This window comes from Schistocerca gregaria, chromosome 1 (genome assembly GCF_023897955.1).
Source record: "Schistocerca gregaria isolate iqSchGreg1 chromosome 1, iqSchGreg1.2, whole genome shotgun sequence".
NCBI lineage: Eukaryota > Metazoa > Arthropoda > Insecta > Orthoptera > Acrididae > Schistocerca > Schistocerca gregaria.
The window spans coordinates 681,085,672-681,112,965 of NC_064920.1; the positions used below are offsets into that span (position 1 = coordinate 681,085,672).

At 41.6% G+C, this 27,294-nt stretch overlaps 1 protein-coding gene across 7 annotated transcripts in view; it reads left to right on the plus strand.

Annotated features, from left to right (window-relative positions):
- The window catches only part of LOC126363261 (exonuclease mut-7 homolog), a 265,763-nt gene that overhangs the window by 164,455 nt on the left and 74,014 nt on the right, over nt 1–27,294 (plus strand). For all 7 annotated transcript variants that reach the window (XM_050007953.1, XM_050007952.1, XM_050007948.1 and 4 more), the window contains exons 12-13: nt 5,253–5,384; nt 5,522–5,679. In XM_050007953.1, coding sequence (XP_049863910.1) covers nt 5,253–5,384; nt 5,522–5,679 — 290 coding nt within the window. The remainder of the gene's footprint in view (nt 1–5,252; nt 5,385–5,521; nt 5,680–27,294) is intronic.

Sequence of the window (27,294 nt, forward strand, 5' to 3'; positions counted from 1 at the left end):
ACTTACTTGTTGGTAAGTGCCGACACTATTAAAAAAGAAGTATCTGCTAGTTACCAGCATTGTTTTCTATTGCTTACACATACAGCTATATGAAAAGATGCATGTAAGTGAAGGGCCATACTTTTCCAGACAAAGAGAGAAACCAGGAAAGTGAAATTTCGATGTACAGATAAACTTCAAGCTATCAAATGTTATAACAGGAAAAGTAAGCTCACTGGACAGAATTATTCAGACCCCTCCCTCCCTCCCTCCCTCCCTCCCTCCCTCCCTCCCTCCCTCCCTCCCTCCCTCCCTCCCTCCCCCCACCCACCCACCTAAAAAAATGCTGCTAAGTTTGGAGCACTGTAGATTGTCTGCAGTCGGTAGCAGTTATTCATGTGATCCTCCACCGGTGTCGTAAATTATGGCAGTGAAGTGGCATGTATGTGCCAGATGGTTATATGAAATCAGCATAATAAACTGGGCCAATGTGGAGACATGACACAATGACAAAAGGGAGATATCATGTTTGGACATACTTATGAGCAGACTGTGAATGAAGTTTCCTGATTTGTTAGTGTATCAATGCACAATGTCCATCATATCTACAAGGAATGGTGTTTCATTCGCAGCCACGTATCTTGGTGTAAAAAGAGACATCATAAAAGAATCCAATCTGACAGTGAATGGAGAGATGAGTGTCACTTCTTGTCTATGACATTCAGCTTTAAGCCCAACAGAAATTGCTGTTGTTTGTGATTGCAGGTCCATCACAACCACTTTTTGTCCAAACATTTCAAGGGGAACTGCACACCAACGAACATTTGGAGTTGAGTACCTCAGAAAAGACCAGTACTCACAGTGGCATATTAAGCTTCTCATCTTCAGGGAACTAAGCAACACAGAAACAGGACAGGATGTAGTATGATCAGACAAGTCATGGTTTTGCCTATTTGTGAATGTTGCAAGTAGGTGCATCCAATGTTGCATTTAAATTGCAGTGGGTGGAAGGTGTAGTTCAAGATGGAGGGTGGAGGGTGTGGCTCTATAAGGTTTTTGGGGTGCTTTCATTCCACAACTTTGGCTCATTCCTTCTGATTATTGTGAACATGTACCAGGATGTTGAATAATTGGATCTTCTGCCAAATTCATGGAGCTTCTGAAGAAACAGTGAGTCCTGTCCTTAAAATATCATGTGCAAACAAGCAGCAGAAGACCCGGTCCTTTAACATGTCAACATATCGCCAGGAAAGCCTGAAGAACTGCTTGAACCAAGATGTTTCTTTCAATATTCTTGGTGACCAAGTGATGCTCTTTATTATACATCTTCATGATGATAATACTGTGGATATGCTAATCTTCCAAGATGAGAGCAGGCATATTCACAGAGTCCCACACATACATTATTGGTTGACTCGGGCATCTCACTGCTAGATCATCCAGTCTTAATCCCATAATAGCTTTACATGCAAGAGGTTGTGGGTTCAAATCTTGTTAGGTATATTAAGTTCTCCTATAAAGGTAAATCTTTATTGAAATGACTTGGATCATTACTATTATTAAGTTAATTGGTTTAAATGTAATTTTTTATATCTTTTTCTTTGTCTCATTATTTTAATCACTGTATGAACATTTTCCGTTTGTTCCATTTTTTCTTTATATATTTCTTTTTTCAATCAGAATTTTTGTGAATATGAATTTAATTACATTTATCTATTACAACATTCAATTATTTGAAAATTCCAATCTGTCACTTAAAAACCAAAAGACCAATCTATTTATATTGACTGTGCAGTGGTGTGAAAAATGTATTTTTTGTTATCAGATGTGCAATTTTTTGCATGGTAATCATCATACAAACATTTAAAACACAACATAAATTCCTATTGCACTGTGGACAAAATAATGCAAATGAACTTTTAAATGAAATAAGGGTTTATAAGAATAACGAAAGCAAAATGAAAATAGATATAATGTATGCAATAATGTGGTTGAAAAAACAGGGTGATAAAAGAAAAGAAATAAAATAGAAATTAATGTATACAATTAATTAAAAACTCATGAACAAAGATTTCGAGTGGAAAAAGAATGATGGAGAGAAAAATGAGAGCAAACGAAGAAGTTGTTACTATGATTTAAATGATGTGACAAAGGAATGGAAACAAAAAATTACATTTAAATCAATTAACTGAATAAAAATGATCAACAGTCATTTTGAGGAGGAATTAAAAATAAAAAGGTGAGGTTTGGACCCACAACCTCCTGCAACACATCATACAACTAGACTATTTGATGCAAATTTTTTCATGCTATAGTGTGTCACACAACATTCTGAAATTATTTGCATGAATTACTTACAAGTGAGGGCCCACCAGAAGAATTGCTTCAGTGTGTGATACCTGGGGTCTTAATTTACATAACAGTGTAGATGATTTCAAAAAGTCAGTCCCACCACTGGGGATCTCTCCTTGGAAGAGTTTCACTCCCAAGTTTAATAATGAGAGAGCTGTTGCTGTGTTTATCTTTATATCATGTTTATCGTTATTCCTTCAGGCGAGAAATAATGTTGCATTTATAATTTCTTAGCACTAACAATGCGTGCATGCAAGTAGATAATCTGCTAATGAAACTGTCAGATGAGGCTGTATCTATGAATTATTATGTTGCTGTGCTCTGTAACTAAGTATTAGCACACCAAAAGGGTGTTAAGAAATTTTTATGTGCAGTGGAATCTAACAGATGGTTTACCAAAATATTTTGCCCAAGGCCTTCATAAGTTACCATCAAGATGGGTCCACACATTGTGTCTTTTCACATGACCAATCTCTATCACATGGGAACAAAAGTGTGCACAAAAATTAGTAGAAAGAATGCAGGTATGCATGTGTATTTTCATGTCAGCACAATGCATCATTGTTCAAGCAGTCTGCTTTGCATCCGTTTCTTTGCTTGTCAATTTGTTCTGTGTTTATTGTAATGAAAGGCAACAGAAAAAATGCACAAGGTGAATCTGGGCAAAACAGTAACTAAATAACAAGAGGTACGAGAAATACAAGGTAATGGCAATGTTTTGTCTGCAAATTTCCGGAAGTGGTTGCAGTGAGATGTAAGATTTTTCTCCTTGGGAAACTGTAGTGATTAAGGTTGGCAATAACATTTTATTAGCTCACAACTGGTGCCTTGTATACACATTTTGTATTTCTAAACAAAGAATTTCAGTGATTATTCCTGAAACTGAGAAACACTTAAGGGAGATTCCTTGTCGGCCAGTGATGGTTGATTGTATTTTGTTTGTGAAAAATTATATACACAACTTCAATTAAAAGATATTATATACAGGCTAACATTCTCATAGTCAACAAATTTAGTAATTCCAATAGACCACAGAATCCACTAAAATGGATGCTTGTTCAGTGTTCTTTTCAATTCCGAGTAGGAGCACCAGCTGCTCTCTCTCTCTCTCTCTCTCTCTCTCTCTCTCTCTCTCTCTCTCTCTCTCTCTCTCTCTCTCTCTCTCTCATCTTCTGTTCTGACATGAGGCTCCACAATTGTAGTGCTATTAAGGCACCATAATGTGTATATTTGCCTACTGTTTTCATATTCTCTTTTCATAACTTTGAAGGCCTCGTCTCACTTTTCTTACTTTGAGAAAATCTTATTATTTGCAATGACATGGTCAGAAACTTTTTACCTAATACTTGACACTCGGGGGATAGCATCTCAAATTTCTGTTCAAACAATCTTCAGCATTCTATATGTCTTCTGTTTCTGTTCAAACAATCTTCAGGAGCAGCATTCTATATGTCCTCTGTTTCTCTATAGTCATCTAAAAATTTCTAGGTGCTTTCTTTGAAGTCAACATTATTGCACATAATTGCTTTAAAACATAACCTCAACATACTACACAAGGAAACACACAAGAGCCCCAGCTGCCTGTCATCTTTCAAACAGCGCAACAGATTCCCTCTGAAGCTGGGAAGCAAAGCACTTTCAGGCACAGCCGGCATGTCAAGGAAATAACACATGCACAAATGCATGAGTAGTTGCGTTGTTGGAAATGTAAGCGTAAACATGTGCACGAGGTTGAAGAGAAGAAAGGCATCAAGTGAACACACCTTTAATTGATATTGTATGTCACCAAATTTGTGGCACAATGTGACATCACCGCTGGTGCCTTGATTTGGATACAGCAGTCCCACACAAGTAATGTGCAGTATTGTAGATAGATCATCTCAGTCATTTCATATGGAAATACTTTGGCCAGGAAGCCTCGGTGAAAACCATATATAGAACAACTAAATGCGTCAAATTCAGAAATGAATATGGCAAGCCTGCATGAAGAAGAAATCAAAATTAAAATAGTTGGGATAATAGGAATAATCTTAGATATGCGAGTGTTACCATACTGATGGCAGAAAGTGAAGAAGAGCTAAAAGAATGAAACCTCTTACTGAAAGTGAAACAAGTGCAAAGGCTAGTCTAATCCTGAAAGTGAAAAAAAAAAAAAATGGGAACTAAACCTACCATTCCATGGTATATAGGAGGTGAACCAATGGAGATAGTTTATACATTCAGTTATCTCAACTCCCTGATTGCTGCTGGTGGTGCCACAAAATCAAAAGGCGCTTCTTACTTGACCTGAAGACAATGTCCAACTGTGACAATGCTTTAAGGAGTGGAGACATAACTTCAACAACAAAGATCCTTATAGTAAGGGTTATGGTTTTTCCAGCTGTGATGTATGAATGTGAAACTTTGATCATAAGGAAAGCTGAATGGCATGGGCTAGTCACTTTTGAAGTGTGGTGTTCAAGGAAACTCTTTAGAGTTCCACGGACTACAAAGAAAACGTATAAGGCAGTATTACAGCAAATAAAACCAGATTGCTCTGTGAAGGTCTGATACTGAAACAAACCTACTTTGTGCACATATTAAGAATGTAAATGTTGAGAAGAACGCACGAGGTGAAGAGGGTGGCAAAGGATGAGGTGGCAAAGAAGTAATGGGTTCCAACCTCGAAAGTCTGCTGGGAAAAGTTCAGGACAAAAGAAATTGGCATGATGTACTTCAAGAAACCTAAAACTTAGATATTTGAGTTTCTTAGAAAAATTCTTCATTAAATAAACATAATTTTGTTAGTTTTTAATCTCTTGTAAACAATTTAAAGTTCAGAATGGAGTAGCAACAAAAGAGCACTGTAGGACAATCAGTGTATTTCCTATGTGATATAATTGACCTTATACTTTGGTAACAAGAATTTGGTGTATTTCTAGGAAGTGAAAACACAAGTGGGGAGAGTTTGTCCCGGTTAGTGGAATTGTGCAAAGGACATCCTTTAGACAAATCTGATCAGTTTTCCAACTGGGAGCAGAGGCCGCTGCGTAGAGGACAACTAGTATATGCAGGTACAAATTTCAATGGGTTTTTCCTGCTTTTTCTTTGGATATAACACTATTCATTTAATTTTATGTTTTCTGTAACAAGTATTATTTTTTTGGGCTAGTTGTCTATATATATTTTTTCTCTCATGTTGCATGGTCAGCATTGGATGCTTACTGCCTGTTGGAAGTTTTTGATGTGATGGAACAGTGTTGTGCAGAACAAGGTATTCCATTCTTGGAAATATGTAACAGCATAATACAAATGTTGAAGTCACCTAAGAAGGTCCCAAAATCTACTAAGAAGAGTCAAAAGGAAATTGTAAGTTTGTATTGTGCATTATCAGATGTAGATGTTGACAGTTTTAAATTGTGTAGATTGTTTGAAAAATTACCCTGATGTACTTGAAATACTGAAATGTATAAAACATTATGATGATGTCATAATAAGCTCTTAATTCTGATAAGTTTCATGTCCTCCATCCGCTTTCATTCTCTTATTATTATTATTATTATTATTATTATTATTATTATTATTAAGATATAAATGTGCTGTTGTTAAGAGTTTTACAGTGATAATGCTACTTATTCATTCTCTTATCAGTAACAAATTCCCTGCTTGTTTTCTGTGCTCTATCTGATTGATGTGATTTTACAGTGTGACACAGAATTATGGGAATGCTTGAAATAAGTAGTGGCAGCTATGGGCAGGTGGCAGCACTGTGGGTTTGTGACAGTTAGCGAGTAAACAGTTCGCCACTTCAGTAATCATGAATCAGTGGAACGAACAACAGCGTATGTTAGCCATAAAAATGTTGTGTGAAAACAATGGTAGTTTGGTAGTGGCGCAGAGGGAGTTTTGACGTTTTTATAATTTAGGACGTCATGATGCCGTACTGTCGAAACACGCGATGAAGTGTTGGATGAATAACTTTGAAGAGACTGGATCTGCCCTCAAGAGGAAACCAACAGGATGTCCAAGAAGTGTGTATTCTCTAGCGAACATTGATCTTGTACACGAGTGTGTCTTACGGAGTCCATGGCGTTCAATTCGTAAGCAAGCAGCAGGGGTTGGAATGTCCCGGAAGTGTGTTCACAGAATTCTTCATCTTGATTTAAAATTTCATCCTTACAAAGTGCAGATGGTGCAACAATTGAAGGGCAATGATTATGGTTATGATTAGGATTCTGTCAACAAATGGTAACAAAAATAAACAATAACGATGAATTTCTAAACAAGTGGAGGTCAGCTGAGGCACATTTGCATCTCGCAGGTTATGTGAATAAACAGAATTACTATTACTGGGCGAACACAAATCCTAGTGACATTCATGAGCGCCCTTTACTCACTAGTAAAGTGACAGTACGATGTGGTGTTTCATCACATGGGATTATGGGGAAGTACAATAACTGTCAGTGCTGATCGTTACGTGGAGATGTTACAAACTGTCATTACCCCTGCAATGAACAACTTTCCAAACATTCAAGAAGCTTGGTTTCAACAGAACAGAGTGACATCACACACTGCACAGCAGTCAGTGGCATATGTGCGAGAATTGTTTGGCAACCGTGTGATCTCGTGATTCGGTAACATTCCCTGGCACCCTAGATCCCTGGATTTATCCATTTGTGATGTTTTCTTGTAAGGCTACGTCAAGAGTAAAGTCTACACGACTCAACCAAGAACCCTGGATGAGTTAAAACAGAGAACTCAGGATGCATTTCACAGTATCCCAGCTGAGATGTTTGTTGCAGCCAATGAGGAATCTCAACAGCAGATTTCATGAATGTATTCGTAGGAGGACACCATCTAAAGGACGTAATTTTTAAACAATGATAAATGGAAAAGTTGTAAGGTTTCAATTAATATAATTGCAATTCCTTTCCTTCATCACTACTGGTTTTATTGGATTGTGAAAATGTTCCTGTTTTTCTGTGTCACCCTGTATAAGCAAGTTTTTGTAAACAGAAGTGATTATGTATATTTGGTTTTTCATATTACTGTTACCATATTTACTACAACTCGTACTTAACATGGTTACACAGGCTATTTTCAGGTTCTGTCTGCCTTACTCCTCCTACCCATTCCTCAGATCCATTTCATGTTCTGCCTGTTCTGGTTTTTGAATTGGAGTTGATTGCCTGTTCCCACTTCCATACAATATAACACATATTCCTGCTTATATCACACACAGATTTTTTTTTTTTTTTTTTTTTTTTTGTATGATGGTTACCAACATTTCCATCTTTGTTTTCTATATTCTTCATTTTATACATTTTTTTTGGATGGTTTTCTTGCATACTGCCTATTCCGAAAGGATAGTTATGTATTTGGGACTACTAACAGCTCTTCGAAAATTTTTAGAGCCCATCTTGAATTGTAGAACAGTTTGTTCCTCTACCTTACATCCATATCAACATTATGTGCCCAAAATCTGGATATTCTTTACTGGAAATGATGGTCTTTTCCATTTTGTATGCTCTTTTTATAGCCGACTTGAGAAATAATACTAACTTTACTATTGGGATCTGAAATTATTTCTGGTGTTTATCGTGTTAATCTCCCCAATGTCCTTAAAACGGGCATTATTCAGACTCTTGAGAACTTCTACTCCTCTCAATAACTTTTTGCATGAGATTACTCCAGAGTGATAGTATAGTCTTTAATCTCCTTTGAGGACATGGAATTGGCTGCACAGTTTGCTCCTTTTCCCCTTTCTTAAAAAATTATAAAAAGTTGACTGTTCTCTACATATTTCAATTGTTTCTGGAAAGTGACTTTCTATTCCCATTTCTTGTGTCAAGGGTCATTCCATGTCAAGGGGACCATGGCTCCCCATTCACCCATCTCCAAACCTAATGAAATTTGCTGTGGAGGTTCTATATGGTCTTTAATGGTTACATTCCAAATTTCAATTCAGAATCTTGAGACACAAAATTTTTAGGGACTTTTAAAGGGAAGCTACTAAACTTCGCATCACATATGAAGGTGCAAATGTGCCAAGTTTACTAGGGTTTTTTAAAAGTTCTAGCAAACATTTGGTATTTTGCTTTAATATAGACAAACAAAATTTTATGCTGAATCACACCATGGCCAAAATCAGTTATTTAGCCATACCTAAATATAGATAAAAGCCTCTAAAGTGGCTAAAAAATTTGTCACGCTATTCTGAGAGCCAAGGTTTGACTGACCACTGCTATAAGTGATTTTCAAACCATAATTTAACACGTGCCATAACAACAACTAGAGCACAAAACACAGCAAATATGCATAACAAAAATAATAGTGTGTCCGTTCCATTTTTGGTTAAATGCGTCTACAATTTTCTCAATGACAGATTGTGGATAACTGTATTGTCATCCTGGTGATGCCATTGATGGTGCATCTAAAGTCAAGAAGATATGTTGCTCCAGACTCTAGCAGGTGTCTTTAGCAATCAGCCAGTGGAAGGAACAAGCAGAACTGTGTGAGTTCATAAAGCTGATGAAGGTGCCTTGTTGTTCATGTGAAATATCATACATGTTTCCAACCCACCGAAAACTGCCCTACATAGAAGCAACATACTGTCCTGGTTATAAACTTATAATTGAATGTGCTGGAATTTTTTCATCTACTTTGAAGGTATTAATTGTGAATGCTGATTACAATTAATTGGTTCTCTCTCGTTCCAGATATGTATGTCCCATGGAAAACCTTTTTTCTTGCTCAGGGTGAATATTTTCAGTTTCTCCTTTTGGTACACAAAAAACTTTATACCTGGAGCACTATCATCACAGGGCTGCAAGTGCTTTTGCTGTTCCCCACAATCCCATCACAAGGCAATTTACTGTGACTTGTTCCAAAAAAATTCCATTCAGCAGTGAAGCCAAAATACTTTTCGTGCAGGCATAAATTGATGAAATTTTTGAAATTCTTATATTGGATACCTGAATCATCACTGAAGTAATAAATGTTCTCATTGTTTTCAATCTTCGTCTTTAAATATGCTGTTAACTTTATTTGAAAGGCATGGACAGCAATGTTATTATGACAGAACAGTCACTGACCCCACAAATGCTAATATTCTGACATTATTTGCCACCAAAATAGACATCAGATGGATGAAAAGTGGCCAGACTATTCTCCCAATGGAACCCTTGCACAGCATCTTGAGCAACAAAGGAAAAATTCTCAGCAAAACCCATTGTTATAATTCATTAATTTTCTGCAAGATTTCTTTTTAGCTGCTTAAGATATAAACTTCAGTGTTCTGACACAGTGATGGCTACTTAAACCAGTAATTTTCGAAGTCCATGCCTCCATGAAATCTTGAACAATCCTCTGACATGTCTCTGTCAACATGGACCCATTGCTTGTATTCCATTGTTTCTTCAGGGCCATAGCCCTTAAAAGCATCTTCATGAAAAGCCTCTGTTTGCATTTTTCCTGGACAATCTGCACAATCTTTTGATTCCAAACTGCTTAAAGTTTTTTCATCAAATCCGTGTAGCCATCGTGGATGGATCTTGCTGAAGCCAAACACATACTGAATGTGATCCAGCAGCACCAACTGTACAACACCATTTTGGCCTGAGCTCACAAAATTTTGAGAAGCTCAGTTGATTTCCAAATGACTTAAATAAGCAATGAACGTTTCTTCACTGTTACAAAGGAGTAAGCAATTCTGCTTGTGATTATTTGCCCATTTATTCTTACTGCAACACAATCCTTTTTGCCTGGGCGTAAACAAGTAAACTCATAATCTTTTTTTATTTTTTTTTAAGGGAGGACATTTTGTTTTACTCCATCATTGAGCTTTTTCTCCTTTGTGGTTTGCAGCTGTTGCCAAAATCCCATCTACTGTCTTTAGTTTCCTAGCCTTCTTCACCATCTTAGTTGAAACAGAAAATTCTATAGCCATTTTTTTCTGTAGTCCTGCTATTTGGAATCAGGGTCAACATTTGAACATTACTGCAATTGCTTGCAGTCTGTAGCTTAATCTTAAGTTCTTCAATTAAGATATTCGTGCCTTTACATTTTTGGTACTCTTCGGTTTGTATCTGAGCAATAACTAATTGGCTCACACCAGTAGCTGTGGCAATTGCCTTTGTAATACTGCCTTGGGCTTTCAGAACTTTGCATTTTATGTAGCGCATTGAAACCCTTTTGTGATCTGTTGAAACTTCAACGATGATTCTCCAACTGATGATAATGAAGTGAAGTGTTAGCAGTAAAGCAAGCATCAACAACATCCATGTCTTCAATGGATGCTGATTCTTGCTTATTGTGGTGGGATGATTCTTTTTGGGCCACTTCATGTCTACATTTGGTAAAAATTTTCTGACCAGGTTTAAAAACTTCATTAGTCAGTAATTTAAACCTATCAGACATTGCAATCGTTACTGGTGTTCAAGCCTTCTTGGTTACTTGTTTTTCTTTCCTAATGGGTAGCAGCAAGTTTTCTGCGGGAACTGAAATTTTGTTGTCAACATGGTATTCTTATATGAACAGATCTGGGCATCTTCAGTAAAATCAAGCCCAGACCTACACCGAAGAAGCTCCATGTCAATTGGTGACATTTCGACTGATTGTCATTCCCTTTTGCCATAATAGAATGGTGATGACTTGAGACAATATTCAGTGTTGTTTGTATATAAAATATACAAATTAGGCTAGTAAAACATATTGTTTTAGTACTTATCTTCAACTGCAACAATGATTATTGACGATTTAAACAGTCAGTACTCAACACTAAGATTGTACAGTGTCAACACCATAGATTACACCGCATAGAAAACTTACACTGTGAAAATTGCCAGTAATGAAAGCAACAATATAAAGTGGTGATTCAGCAATGTATCACTGCTGTGAGGATATAGCCTTAAAAAACTATTGCTGCTTTATAATGCCGATGGAAACTGAGTGGCAATACTTTGTAGGGTTAAAAAGTTCTAGAGCAACATAGCATCCCATAACGATTTTCCGGATTTTATAATCCTAAGGGGATTTTCAGAAGTTGTATTATATTTATATTCCGTACTGTAAAATAATGTAAAAACACTTCTTATTAGCAAAGAAGGGAAAGCAGAAAGGTGGAAGGAGTATATAGAGGGTCTATTCAAGGGCGATGTACTTGAGGACAATATTATGGAAATGGAAGAGGATGTAGATGAAGATGAAATGCGAGATATTATACTGCGTGAAGAATTTGACAGAACACTGAAAGACCTAAGTCAAAAAAAGACCACTGGGGTAGACAACATTCCATTGGAACTACTGACGGCCTTGGGAGAGCCAGTCCTGACAAAAGTCTACCATCTGGTGAGCAAGATGTATGAGACAGGCGAAATACCCTCAGACTTCAAGAAGAATATAATAATTCCAATCCCAAAGAAAGCAGGTGTTGACAGATGTGAAAATTACTGAACTATCAGTTTAATAAGTCACAGCTGCAAATTACTAACGCGAATTCTCTACAGACGAATGGAAAAACTAGTAGAAGCCGACCTCGGGGAAGATCAGTTTGGATTCCGTAGAAATGTTGGAACACGTGAGGCGATACTGTCACTACGACTTACCTTAGAAGCTAGATTAAGGAAGGGCAAACCTACGTTTCTAGCATTTGTAGACTTAGAGAAAGCTTTTGACAATGTTAATTGGAATACTCTCTTTCAAATTCTGAAGGTGTCAGGGGTAAAATACTGGGAGCGAAAGGCTATTTACAATTTGTAGGGAAACCAGATGGCAGTCATAAGAGTCGAGGGACATGAAAGGGAAGCAGTTGTTGGGAAGGGAGTGAGACATGGTTGTAGTCTCTCCTCGAAGTTATTCAATCTGTATATTGAGTAAGCAGTGAAGGAAACAAAAGAAAAATTCGGAGTAGGTATTAAAATCCATGGAGAAGAAATAAAAACTTTGAGGTTCGCCGATGACATCGTAATTCTGTCAGACAGCAAAGGGCAGTTGAACGGAATAGATAGTGTCTTGAAAGGAGGATATAAAATGAACGTCAGCAAAAGCAAAACGAGGATAATGGAATGTATTCGAATTAAGTCGGGTGATGCTGAGGGAATTAGATTAGGAAATGAGACACTTAAAGTAGTAAAGGACTTTTGCTATTTGGGGAGCAAAATAACTGATGATGTTCGAAGTAGAGAGGATATAAAATGTAGACTGGCAATGGCAAGGAAAGTGTTTCTGAAGAAGAGAAATTTGTTAACATCGAGTATAGGTTTAAGTGTCTGGAAGTCGTTTCTAAAAGTATTTGTATGGAGTGTAGCCATGTATGGAAGTGAAACATGGACAATAAATAGTTTGGACAAGAAGAGAATAGAGGCTATCGAAATGTGGTGCTGCAGAAGAATGCTGAAGATTAGATGGGTAGATCACATAACTAATGAGGAAGTATTGAATAGGATTGGGGAGAAGAGAAGTTTGTGGCACAACTTGACCAGAAGAAGGAATCGGTTGGCAGGACATGTTCTGAGGCATCAAGGGATCACCAATTTAGTATTGGAGGGCAGCGTGGAGGTTAAAAGTCGTAGAGGGAGACCAAGAGATGATTACACTAAGCAGATTCAGAAGGATGTAGGTTGCAGTAGGTATTGGGAGATGAAGAAGCTTGCATTAGATAGAGTAGCATGGAGAGCTGCATCCAACCAGTCTCAGGACTGAAGACCACAACAACAACAACAACAACAACAACAACAACAACATTAGCAAAGTTACTTTCCCTAAACCACAGGAAAATCTTATGTATTAAAACACACTAAAATTACATATTTTTTGATTTACAACTTCAGATTGTATTAATTTCTGTGTTTATCAGTAATCCATTTTCCCTACTTTTGATAGATATTCTTACTCATCAATATACAAGATCCAGAAATTAAACAATATAGCTTTGAAAGCTTAAAAGATGTTCTATCCAGCTGTGGTAAGAAAAAGAATTGTGGAAGACACAGTTGAGAAATTACCCCCACAAATACCCTAAAATCTGCACGTAGAAAATTTTGGCCTAAGTTGCAGATGCTTATCTTTTCATCTTGGCATCCAGTGCTAATAAAATTTGATTGATATATAGGCACCCCCTTAGTGTCAATAATATTTTCTGTTGAATCAGAAAATGGGTCCTACACAGACTGCTGATAGTACATTAGAGGTAGACTCTGTCACCCGTTGCTGCTGATCTGTGATGGATGGTGGAGCGGCTGGAGTGTTTGTTCAGTCTGTGGTGTGTGTAGATGGGTATGTACCAGCGTAGGGCATGCAGAAAGCTGGTTTGAGCCTGTTGGCAGTGATAGTAGTTGGTGCACCCGTCACTTAGGCTTTGAATGTCTTGGGTGAATGTGTTTAATGAAACCATTCGCTGCCAGTTCGCAAGCTGTAATTCCAATCTGCTTCAGACACAGTAGGATGATAAGTGCTTTGAGCAGATATGACTCAGATTGTCTTCCCTGGTCTGTTGTAATTAGTAGACGCACCAAAATGGGTGAACCATCCCCAGAAGAACACAGTCATGATTGTTTTGACGGTAATATCGGCGATTGGCAACACCTCGGGCCAGCATGTAAAACAGTTAATGGCTGTAATACAGTAGGTGTATCCTTCCAATGTGGGAGAAGTCCTACGAGCTCAGCATGGACATGTTGAAGTCTGTGACTTGGAGGAAGAAACGTGCGAAGTGGTGACCTAGCATGCTGGCTAACTTTATTCCATTGACAAGCTGTACATTGTTACACATATTGTTTGCAGTCTTTCTCCATGTGCCATCAGACAAAAGCTGTGTTTCACCATGTTGATAGTGGCTTGTACTCCAAGGTGCATCATGTTATGTAAAGAGGCAGTTGCCCATTGGCAAAAGTCAGTAGTCACAAATAGTCACAGTTTAGTTGTGTCAATTTCTCAATACAGCAGCACAGTTGGCAGTGAGAGCATAATACAGTGAAGATGTAGGCCTGATGGTCGCACCAACAAATCTTGTAGCTCTCTATCTGGTTGTTGGGCTGTGGCAAGAGCTTCAATATCAACTGTGTCAGTGATTGCTTTGATCAAAGACAGAGCATTGTCTGGCACATTCAGTTCTCCTTCAACATGAACAATATTGATATTGAACTGTCAGGTATAGTCGAGATGTCGCAGCTGATATGGTGACTCTTTCTCAGGATGGTAGCTGAAATCGATGTTAGTGGCTTGTACCTATGATGAGAGTGATCTGTTCCTGCAACAGTTGACAGAATTTCTTAAGAGTAGCATAGACAACATACAGTATGTGATCATAGAGGGACCAATTCTGTTGAGATGGTGATAACATTTTACGGGAGAAGGCTAAGGGCTGCCAGTGCTTGTCTATTTACTGTTGTAATGCAGCACTGTCTGCAGTGAAAGAGGTGTTGACCATCAGGGTTAGAGGCACCTGCGGATCTGGGTGCACTAGTAGTATAGCTTCTGCAGGGACAGACTTCAGCTTGGTGGCCAATGCCAACTCAGCCTCACTATTTCGCAGAAGTTTGTTCTTCAGCTTTGGTCAACAGTGCAAGAATTTATTCAGTGGTGCAGCCAGGATGGTATGATTGCTAACAAACCAATGGTAAACATTGGTTATGCCAAGAAATTGTCATAATTCTTTAACTGTTGTAGGCTGCAAAAAATTAAGTATAGCTTCTAGTTTCTCTTGTGGTGATTGTATGCCTTGTTTGTGAGCAAGGGCGGCATGAATGACCACAGGTCTGTTTAATTTGTGGAAGTGTGTCACAGAGAAACTGAACTGAAAGACTCTTGAAGGTAGATGTGAACTATCCCAAGGATGTCTATTAACAATGTTTCAAGAATCAGCTTTAAATGATTACTCTAGTAATATACTACAACCCCCATCATATCACTCACATAGGGATTATGAGGATAAGATTAAAATAATTATTGCACACACAGAGGCATTCAGTTAAACATATTTCTAGTGCTCCATGTGTGAATGAAACAGGAAGAGACCCAATTACTGGTACAATGCAACATACCCTCTGTCAAGCACCTCAAAGTGGTTTTCAGAGTCTAGGTGTAGATGAAGCTAGTATAGTCTAGGAACTGTACTTCAGCTGCTCCAAAGATGGAATTCAATGGGTTGATGAGCAGGCCATGTGCACGTAGACAAGTGAAGATATGCCGTGTGACTGGTGTTTCCTCATCTTGCGTCTGACATGACCAGAACATCTTCGATATACACGTAACAGAAGTCTCTCACGTGTTACTTCATTCATGACTCACTGAAATGTTTGTGCAGCATTAGAGTGTCCAAAAGGCATTCTGGTAAAGTCAAATAGTCCGAACAGTTCTCGGATGGTGGCCTTAGCAACATTGTCCCGTGCCACAGGTAACTGATAGAACACACAAACTAAGTCCAATGTTGAAAAGATATGCTTACTGTGGTCACTGAACATAAAATATGCTGCACTGGATATCAATCTGGAATGATTCTGGCATTGAGCTACATGCAGTTGTTACATGGACACCATCCATTATTCTTCTCTAGGGTAACATGTAGTGGAGATGCCCGATTACTGCTCAGTGGGTAGCATATTTCTTGTGCAAGCATGGATGAGAATTCTTGCTTCACTACCTTCAGTTTTTGGGGTCTCAAGCAGCACAGTCTAGCATGAAATGGTGGTCCAGGTTTTGGCTGTTTCCGGTGATTAAGGATGGCAGTGTAGTACTGGTGTGCAAGACCCACATTCCCCCTTCGCTATTGAACTTACTTGGAGTCGCTTTGCTGATCTTCTTTTCATGATAGCCGGCTGCGGTGTCCTGCACAACTTCTTCTCTGAAGACTCACTTCAGTACACTCGAGAATACTTTGAACTCAATCTCACTGTATTTTCATCACACATTTCATACAACTAAAACATTTTTCTTAAGCTCAACACGTTCTGATCTATCAGAAACTATCACTTTCTTTTTTCCATAAATACAGTATTTAAATCACTCCAAGTTTAACAAGACAACAGGCTGGACCTTATGAAAGTAAGTGAAAGAATGAATACGTAATTGTCTCTTCTCTTCTTTCAACAACATTCAAATGTTCACACAATAATGTTTGACGTCGCACGGAGTACGGCGCATTTATTTCTTGAACTGAATGTGTAACTTCTTAGACGGGCTTGGCAACTACCTGCCCGCACCGCTCATCCATCCAATACACTTCCATCCCGCACACACACACATAATTGTGGTGCAGTAGACACAGTTCTACTTTACCACACTCATCTCTAAAATAACACGTGTTCGAGACAGTGGAAATATGAAGGTCTCTAGAATTTACCCCAAAATTGCCGGGGCACTATAAGAGGTAGTCAAAATCTATGCACAGCTTTGAATGCTGCACAGGTGCTAGTTGTGGGAGTCTGGCATGTGATCTCTGGGAATTGTCTGAAGATCTCTGTGAATGAAGAATCACTGGCAATCATCTGTACTGCTGTGTCATCCTGGTTTGGTAGTAGTGTGCAGAATTCCCCATTAGGCAGAATCTTCCTGTAAATGACTAGGAAGAAACCTGACACTCCTTCTGTCATGTTAAGAAAATAGCAATACTCCTTTGAGTTATTAAAAGTAATGAAGTCTGCAGGGGCCTGGTCTATAGAGTGCAGAGGATGAGGCAGCACAGTGATTTCATTTGTTGTACAATAGTCATGCAGCAACAGGGATGAATGTGCAGGTGTGTTATTGTGAAGCAAGAGTCATGAATTGTCTTGCCACATTTCAGGCCATTTCCTTCTTACATTTCCTCGCAGGCTTCACAACACGTCCCGAAAGCACCATGTGCGAATTCATGATGAACTAATCCTTCAAAGTCAAGGAAAGCGATCAACATGGCTGTGACATTTGTCCTGAACCGTGGTCTCAATATCATAACTGCAGACCCATGTCTCATCACCAGTTGTGATTTCCTTGAGGAACATCTCATTCTCATTTGCATGATCCAAAATCTCTTCACAGATTGCGAGGCAGAGGTCTTTCTGGTTTTGACTCATGAGTCATGGGATGAACTTAGTGGCAGTATGATACATTCCAAGATATTGTGTCAGGATTTCATGACATGATCCTACCGAAATGTTACAGTATTTCTGCAATCTGTCAGTCAGTAAGTCTGTCTTAGATTGGTGCGCACAATTCAGTTGACGTTCCTGACATGAGAGCCGTTTGTAGACATCGAAGGGCATCCTGAAGGCAGTCATTTTTAACTTCTGTCCAGCCATTTTGAAATTGTGTGAACCATTCATAATAAAGAATACAGCATAAGCTCTCATCACCATAGGCTTCTTTCTTCATTTGGAGTGTCTCTGTAAAGGTTTTTTTTTTTTTATTTTCATGCAAAACTTAATTTAGATGCGTTGCTCCTCTGACTGTGCCATCTCAAAATACGCAAACAGTGCAACACCCAGTGCTGAACGACAACTAATAGACATACGACAATGAAACTTCCAGCAGTCATGCCTTAAACACAGGTGTGTGCAGGAATGCTAACTGCATTTTGCTCCAACACACCATTGGTGCGAAATTACAAATGTTTCGGAATTTTATGAACAGACATCGTATATTGATGCTTGCAAGACAACATGGCTGACACTGGAGCACTCATCCTTGCTTCTGATGGAGTTTTCTTCGTGAGAAAGTTAAAATCTTGTTCTACAATTGTGATGTGAAACTTTATTTCCCATCCTCAATGCAGCACTTAAAACACTAATGTTTAGGGTATGTCTTCTTGGCGTGTGAACAACCTGGTTTGTAGAGACTATGGCTGGCTATTATGTGAAAATTGACCATGTGAGCTATCCCCTTTCCTGGTCAGTTGCATAGCTGACGATCTTCCTCAGTCCTTAAAGTGTGTTACCCAAATTAAAGAACACAAATCCAGGAAATTATGGTTTCTGATGGTCTTTAATATTTTGAAGCTTGGAAAAAGTATCCCATTCCAGTGGTATCAACTGTTACCACTACCATTGCAGGTCTTCAGAGTAGCATGTGTATTTACTCCCTCCATGCCCTTGGGGCATTTTATTTCCTCCCTGTTATGAATTTACTTTATTTAGCATGTTTGATGCTGATCAGAATAATACCTGCCATAATTAACACTCTGTAGACCAATCATTCCTGACTTACTCAAATGTTGATTTATGTAGAGCGGATATTAAAGCCAAGAACTCACTCCTGTAGCATTATGTTGAACAAAGTGCTTGACACAGCAAATGGGGGCCTAACAGGAGTGCATGGCAACACAGACTGACTTCTTATGCAGTTTACTCACAGTCCAGCCGCACATACTGGACCTGTTAACCTTATCTGCTCATAGATCTTACGCTGTTGTTCACATGTGGCACTCCCATGTGTGAAGTGGTACACCATATAATAAATAACAAGATAGGCTGGTAAAATCTTAATATACTGTTGAGGCCCTGTGTCTTCCAGTCTGGTTGGACTACACAGTTGTAACAGTTTTGCAAAGCTACAAGAGGCACTCATCAGAATTCACAGAGCTTATGTAGCTGAAAACTAATTCCAATTACTAGATACTTCTGCCTTTACTGAAATGGCTACCCAAAGATAAAATTACCATAACACTGCTACTCTGCCATGCAGGACTTAGAAATGATGTTCCAGGACAGTTTTGGACCTGCTGGCAGTAACTTACCCACAGTTGTGGCCAGAAGTTCATCAGCTGTGATCTATTAACATCTCAACTAGATAATAAATATTGCCCAACTTACTGACTGTAGGTTCAGTGATAGCACATTATGTGACATAAGCTTTGTTCATCAGACTAATTTTGTCTAAGGCTGTAAATATTGTCACAGTCAAAATATACTTCAATGGCGCCAATTAAAGCACTGCCTATGCAACTGTTCATATTCAGACTTTTTTGACATAACATGAACATGAGCAAAGATTATTACCTAACTGAGGAGGAATTACCATTTGACACAGGTTCTACCCCGGCTAATACACAGCACATTCTCCTGTACACAATGACATGTCACCTTTATGTATGGCATTTTGGACAACAGTGTTGTCAGATGAGCTACTTTACTGAAATTTTTCCTTTCAATAACATTGTGTCCTGTATCAGTTCCTACAGTGAAAACTCTTTTGGAACACTACTTCAAACGATTTTCCCTTGATTCAACTTGTACAAAACATAATTTTGGCATGGATTCTTTCTTTGGCTTCAAGGCCTGGACTGGGTCTACTGGCTCGTTGCTAAGGGGTATCTGTCCTCCTTCATAAACTGCATCTAACTTTTAGTTCTTACACATTCCTGCTCATTTCAGATTTCTTATCACTGCCCTCACCCTCAACATTGACATCTGGTAGTCATGCCAATAAATCAGCCCTCAGAGTTATAGGCCATCCCATCGTATGGTTCATGCAGCACCATATTCGGGGACCTTGACTCACTGCATCCAGCCAGAGGAAGATCCTCCTCGTGGCTCTCAGTAGGGAAGGCTTCCTGTAGGGAACTCTCTCACTAGTATTCGACAGCCTAGCATCCCAAAACCAACTAGTAGCTGAAGGTGCAGCAGACTGTGGGTCCCGGGGCTGCCCACTCCTCTTCTGTTCCTACCCACACAGTGGATAAGCCCTCGGAAGAGTCTTGCCCTCTAAAATAGTTGAAGACGAAAAGAATAAATCTTGACAGGAGACTACTCCAGTGATGTGGAGATGCCAGATTGTCCCATGCCATTGGGCTTCTAATCTATGTTCGTTTTTGTCGTTGCTGCACCACCCCACCCCTCCCCTTTCCCCACTCAATTTATAGGCTCACTATCTAATTAAGTACAGGAGAAAAAATGCTGGGAAATGCTACTTCTCCTCCTTGGGATCATATGCCTCTTCATATGAGGTATGGGCTCTGTAGTTTGTTGGGCTACCAAAGATCTATGCACATCCCGAGTGCATGCTTCGTAGTGGTGTACATACCGATGTGTCATATCTTGTCGATCATTTTGTGACCCACTTTGCAACAGCATCAGTGTCCTGTTCTTGTCTGGTTGTATTTCAGATGTATAAAAGAAAGCTGAGGACACATGTCCCCCACCCCGCTCTGCACACGTGCTCCCCTACTGCCCCTCTGTGGCAGGTTTGTGCTTGGCTACCACAGGTCCCCAGCCTTTGCAGCAGCTTTTCTCTTCTGTGTTGCACGTCTATCTTCTTGCTATTTTTTCTCCTCTCCCTTAGAGAACATGTCTGGGATGTTCTGCATTTTCAGTAGCTGATTTTAGAACAGTCTAACCATTGTTTTTCATTCTTTTTTGTTTCTTTGTTCCCCTTCCCCTACCCTTCCTCCACATCGGCATTTGAGGTTCCTCTTTTTCTTCTTCTTTCCTGTGCACTTCTGAAGGCCGGCCCATGTGTCTGACACATAACAGGTGACACTGTCATGTGTAATTTCCAGGCCCAGGGAGGGGTGATTGCGTGAGCTGTTAACTTCCCAAATTGCCAAATGGTCTCTCTGTAGGTGTTCGGGAGGTGTGACCTAAGGTGTGAGCAATCGCCTAAGGCAGGTGTGCCTCCCTCCGAGGGGAAGAAGCGCACCATCGGATACATTGCAATCAAGGGGGATTTTCTCACACTGAGCCAGTCATCTTCTTCACAGTCAACTTTTACTGAATGTAAACGGAATGAGGCTTACATTTCAAAGATCCTCCCAGCCTTCACCACAGTTCCTCATGGTTTCACTTACTGAAGATGGTCAGTCCTTTGCTATAGTAAATCCTTTTATTATTGAGAAAGCTGTTAATGCAATTGCTGGCCCTGTGATGTCTGCTCTTGTTTACACAATGGCACTTCACTTATGGAGCTCCCCAGCTATCGTGTTCGTGTCAAGGCCCATTGAACACTGAATTCATCACATGGTGTTATTTACACCAAGCTGCTCGATGGTCTGAGAGAGGCAGAAATCCAATTTCCTGATCAGGTGTCATTGCAGTCCATTGGTTGATGAAAAAGGTAATGCATCCTTAAAAACACTTTCTTCTTCTCAGTTTTGTTATAGTAGTGCTTCCATCAAAGATAAAGCAGGCTGTGAAGTTATAACAGACTGACTGTACATTGCAAACCCGATGCACTGCCACCAGTTTCATCGTACAACCATTCTGATGTCCTGTTGACAGCCTGCCAAATATGTAATCTATGGTAGGGATGCTCACGAGTCTGATTGTCCGCTGCCTGCTCCTCACTTTATCAGTTGCTGCAGTTACTATGCTTTCGCCTCTTGAGAGTGTCCTGCATATCTTGATGAGTGGGCCATCCAGGAGATCCGGGTGAAGGAAAAAGTGTCGTACCTCGGAAGTTTTTGGCTAGTCGGAAACCTTGCGTTCTACCATTCGGCACTTACAGTACTGTTCTAGCTTCATCTCGCTCCACAATGTACATGGCCACGCAGACACCAACCTCAAATTCACCACCGCAGTTGTAAATTAGCTCAGTGTCATGGTAGCATCCTGTCTCCTCCTCCAGCTGTGCAACAAGCTGTCAGATTTTCACCTCACTGGGTGAAGTCACCTACTACACAACTGGCAGGCCAGAAAGCATACAAGGAAGATTTCTTATGACCCTACAGCCAACAAACATCTGAGTCTTCCTCTGCCAACTGGAAAGGCTCCAAGAAATCGAGTAAAGGCAAAGGGTCTTCTTGTTTGCCAACCAGGAGATCCTCTTCAATGGTGTTGCCACGTTATACATTCGCCTTGCTGACCTCCGTGTTGGCGGTGTGCACCACCAACCGTTTTTGTGCCCCAGACGCCGCACACTGACAGAAGTAGAATGCCGATGCCTCTGTAGATCCCGTGGAGTAGGATCCTCCAGCCTCTGCACCCTGCAGCAGTGAGTCTTCGAAGGCTGGTAGTTAACAGCTGCCAAGGTGCCACCCCTTCGTATTTCCCTCCTCTCCTTTCCTCATCATGTCTCTCCTCCAATGGAATGTTCTCGGCCTCCAATCCAACAAAGAGAACTAACAACTGGATGTGGAATGGCAGTGTCCGCTTGTGCTCTGCCTCCAGGAAACAAAATTGTGTCCTCACGACCACTTTGCACCTTTGCATTTCTTCCCGATTCACTTTGACCTCCCCCCTTACCCCGAGGACGGCATTCCACCTCATGGGAGAGTCATGTTGCTCATCCAGGATGACATTATAGTGAACCCAGATCCCTGTCTAGGCAGCTTCAGGCTCTTAGAGTCACCGTTTACCTTTCTCACTTGACCTTTTCCCTTTGTACCATTTACATTCCGCCACCATTTGGTGTCGCCAGGGCAGATTTCCTCCAGCTTATTGGACAAGACCCTCACTGTTTCTAATGTGTGGTGATTTTAGTGCACAGCATCTCCTTTGGGGTTTTCCCATAAACAGTCCATAAGGTGCCCTCTTTGCTGACCATCTCAATCAGTTTAACCTCATCTGCTTTACACAGGAGCATCCACGTCCTTTTCAGGCTCCCCGCACTCCTATTCCCATTTGGACTTCTCCTTTTGCACTGCCCACCTTGCACATTGCCTCGAGTGGTCCATTCTCTCTGACACGTACTCAAGAAACCTTTTTCCGTGTGCTATCCTTTTCTGACTCTTACCCCACCTATGTGCACACCCAAATGGCAGCTTTCTAAGGCTGACTGCAGGCTTGACTACTCCCTGGCATCCTCCGACAAACAATATTTCCTCATTTGTGATGACCAAGTAGAATATCTTACAAACATTTTCCTTACCCGCGCAGAACATTCCATTCCTCTCACTTCCTCTTCACTGCAATATGTCCTAGTCCCTTGATGGACTGAGGCGTGCCGCGACACAATTTGCGCATGGAGATATGCTCTCCACATTTTTTTACTGACGTCCAATTGTGGCAAACTGCATTCATTATAAACAGTTGCGTGCAGATTGCCGTTGCGTTCTTTGCGATAGCGTAAAAGGTAGCTGGATTACCTTTACAAGTTCTTTTAAAAGTTCCACTCCCTCTTCTGTCATGCTTATTGTGGATTTTGAGCGCAGAGTTCTGCAGTTGTCCATCTCATCACTATGTCAGCCCATGTCAGGAATGGTTTTCTGCAGAAATACCAGCCTGTATGTTTTTCGATTTGGAGAAAGCCTAAGACACCTGCTGGAGAACTAATATCCTCTGTACTCTCTACAGGTAGGGCTTCTGTGGTCGGATGCCACATTTCCTTCAGAAACTTTTAAAGGACCCAGTTTTCAAGGTACGTGTGGGTTCTGCCTTGTCGGACACCTTTATCCAGGAAAACAGTGTACTTCAGGGTTCCGTCCTAAGCATCATCCTCTTTGCTATCGCCATTAATTCTATAACAGTCTGTCACCCGCCGGGCATCTCCGGCTCACTTTTAATTGATGATTTTGCGTTCTATTGCAGCTCTCCATGTACTTGTCTCCTTGAGCGGTGTCTTCAGCTATATCTCACTGGCTTTGTTCATGGTGACAATGGCTTTTGTTTTTCCACTGATAAAACAGTTTGTATGAATTTCTGGCGGCGAGTTGGTTTCTCCTGCCATCTTAACATCTTGGGCCTGTTGCTCTCCCGGCCATTGATACTACAAAATTCCTGGGTCCTCTCACGTGTCTTATCTGGCCGCCTGCTGTATGTGGTCCCTGAATGTCCTGTGTGTCCTCAGTGGTACTTCCTGGGGAGTGGATCGGACCACCCTCCATCATTTGTACCAGTCCCTTCTCCGTTCGAAACTAGAATATGGGTCTTTCATTTATGCATCTGCCTGCCTGTACCTCTTATGTTGTCTCAGTACTATCCACCATTGTGACACCCCCCCCCCCCCCTTCCGTGTTCCGTGGGTTTGAATAGGCCCGTGGTATTCATGCCTGTCGTAAGAGGCGACTAAAAGGAGTCTCATACGTTTCAGCCTATATGTGATGGTCCCCTCTCGGATTTGACTTCCATATTTCCAAATTCTTCCGAAGAGCGAGACAATTGGGGAAGGGCGCCTTACATGGTGCATTGTGTCCATTGTGCATCAAGACCTCAGCTTTCTCGTTGTCACATTGCCATCCTGCTCGTTCTCCATCTCTTGGGCGAGGATACATTTCTGGGTGTGATTTCCACCATGCACTGTGCAGTGTTGTTTTTTTGCGGAGACTACGACCATGGACCCCCCCAGGGGCTCAGCATTCACGTGCTGAGTACGGGCTTGGCGGCCCCGAGGTCCTGAGCTGGGGACTGGTTAGCGCCGCCAGTCTCCTGTCACTGTAACCCCCGGACATGCTTCAGCGACCACCGTACGGCGTGGCGGTGAAATGTTGTGTGCTGCGGGGAATGGTAATCTTGGCTTGATCGCCTGGATTGCTAGGAAGACCAACCTCTATAAAAACCCCTCAATCTTTCGGTGTGCTCTGCACCTAGAAGATGCATGGCTGTTGGGGTGGAACAGTCGCAAGCGGGCAACCTCTGGGGCACCTGCCGCACTCCAGTTGTATAAGGCTTACTCAGGCACGCGGGGCTCTGTCTAAGCGGACCTTTAGTTCCCTAGCTGCTCGTGGGACCGCAATGGACCCTTCGACCTCTACATTTCTCCCTAACAGTGGCTTGGGTGGGCCACTGGTAGGAAAACACACCCCATCGAAAAAGCGGCTACGCGCTGCGAGTCCTCCAGCGCCTGGTGTTGCTAGAGATTTAACAGACTGTAGTAATGGAGCACATGCTGATAATCAGAATGTGTTTTTAATTATTAAAAGGGAAGAGGGTAGCTTTGAGAGGGTTTCTCCCTTTTACATCCACAAGGGTCTTGAGGGAATTGCAGGAACACTGAAATCTGTGAAGCGACTGCGCAATGGGTCTCTGTTAGTTGAGACTTCCAGTTCCCGTCAAGTCGCTTCCCTTCAGAAAGCAACCTGTCTAGGAGAGTACGCTATCGAGACCGAGCTCCACTCCACTTTGAATTATAGTAAGGGTGTTGAGACGTGTAGGGACTTGGTGGATATCCCCATAGACGAGTTAAAATCTGAGTGGGCTGACGAAGGTATTGTTGATGTGCAGCATATTTTGAAACGAGTCGATGGGGACCTCGTCAAATCTGACTCGTTTATTCTCACGTTCAGTTGCCCGAGACTCCCAGAGCATGTTAAAGCAGGGTTCTTACGTTTGCCAGTACGGCCATATTTCCCCAACCCAATGCGCTGTTTTAAATGTCAGTGCTTTGGGCATACTACGTTGGGGTGCAATGGGATAGCCACTTGTGGTAAATGTGGTCAGCCTGCCCATGACGGAGCCGATTGTTCATCGCCTGTGAAGTGCGTGAATTGCTCTGGGAGTCACCCTGTGTGGAGCCGGATCTGCCCCATCTATCTCTAAGAACGGAAGGTACAGGAGATTAAAACATCTAAGCGCATCCCCTATGGTGAGGCCAAGAAGCTCTTTAAGGCCATGCAACCTCCTGTGTTTTCAACATCTTTTGCTTCCGCTCTGAAAAAAACGGTACAAATGGCCACTGTTGCTACGCAAACGTAGGTTGCTAGTGTTAGCACTAATACCTGCGTTTGCCAGTGCACTTGTGCTGCTGCGGTTGTTTTGCAACCTGCAGCTCTCCCCGCTACGTCGGACAAGGCCGTGGTTGCTGACATTGGGGTACTTCCTGCTTCTCCTCCTATGGTGCCTTCTGCCCAGGCGAGTAAAGCTCCAACTGTTGACAAGGCTCTGCATTCTAAGCCCCCCCAAGACAAAGCCGCAGAAGGTGAAGGTTTTGCCACCTGAGAAGACTAGTCAGCGTCGGTCCGATGACGAGGCCATCGTACTGTCTGACGTCTCCCGTGGGTCGTCATCGGAGCTTATGGACATTGATGTCGACCGGGGGCGATCTTCTCGCCCCAGGAATAAATCTCCGGCCAGTACGGGCTCTCCTCCAAAGTACAGAGGCAGGGTGAAAGTTCAGCCACCCTGATCACTGCTCCCATATTACAGTGGAACCTGAATGGGTTCAGGACGCATGTGGCTGAATTACAACTCCTTATACGAGAGTGCCCCCTGTGCTTATCTCTCCAAGAGACACATTTTCGGGCCACTGATGCTCCTTCTTTACGGGGCTATACCGTATATCGGAAAGATGATCTGATGGGGGAAAGGGCAAAGGGTGGTGTAGCGGTTTTTGTCCGTGACATGCACCCCTCATCTGAGCTCCCTCTCGTCACCGACTTGCAAGCAGTTGCAGTTGACATTCTTGTGGGTCGGAGGCTCACAGTCTGTTCAGTTTACTTACCACCTCAGGATGCAATGGACTCTGAGGCTCTCACAGACCTTATTAGCCAACTCCCCCGCCCATTTCTTCTTCTGGGTGACTTCAATGCTCATAATGTCTTATGGGGCTCTCCGACTACTTGCCCCAGGGGTCGCATTCTGGAAAGCCTCATGGTGTCTGAAGAACTGTGCATCCTCAACTCTGTACTGCTTCCGGGTCGTCGTCGGCTATTGACCTTTCCTTTTGCTCTCCAGCACTCGCGGATTCTTCTCTGTGGGAGGCTGCTGCTGACCTCGATTCTAGTGACCACTTCCCCCTTTGGATTCGCCTCCTGGATGAGGCTGTGGCATTACCAGTGCCGCCCCGGTGGCACCTCTGCAGAGCTGACTGGGCACTTTTCAGCCAACTGGCTGTTTTGGAACACCGTGCCAGCGTCCACAAATGGGTAGACCATGTTACAGCCGTGATCTCCCGTGCTGCTGAATCGTCAATCCCACGGTCATCCGGTCATCCCAAGAGGCGTTCTGTCTCTGGTGGACCACTGAGTGCTGCTCAACCATCCAAGTCCGCCGTGGAGCTCTGCGCCGCTTCAAGTGCCGTCCCTCAGCTGACAATCTTGCGGCCTTTTGGGTGGCAAGGGCCAAAGTGCGGCGAGTGATTAAAGAGAGCAAACGACGGTCATGGCAATCGTTCTTGAACTCTCTCTCTCTCGCTCCACTAGTTCTA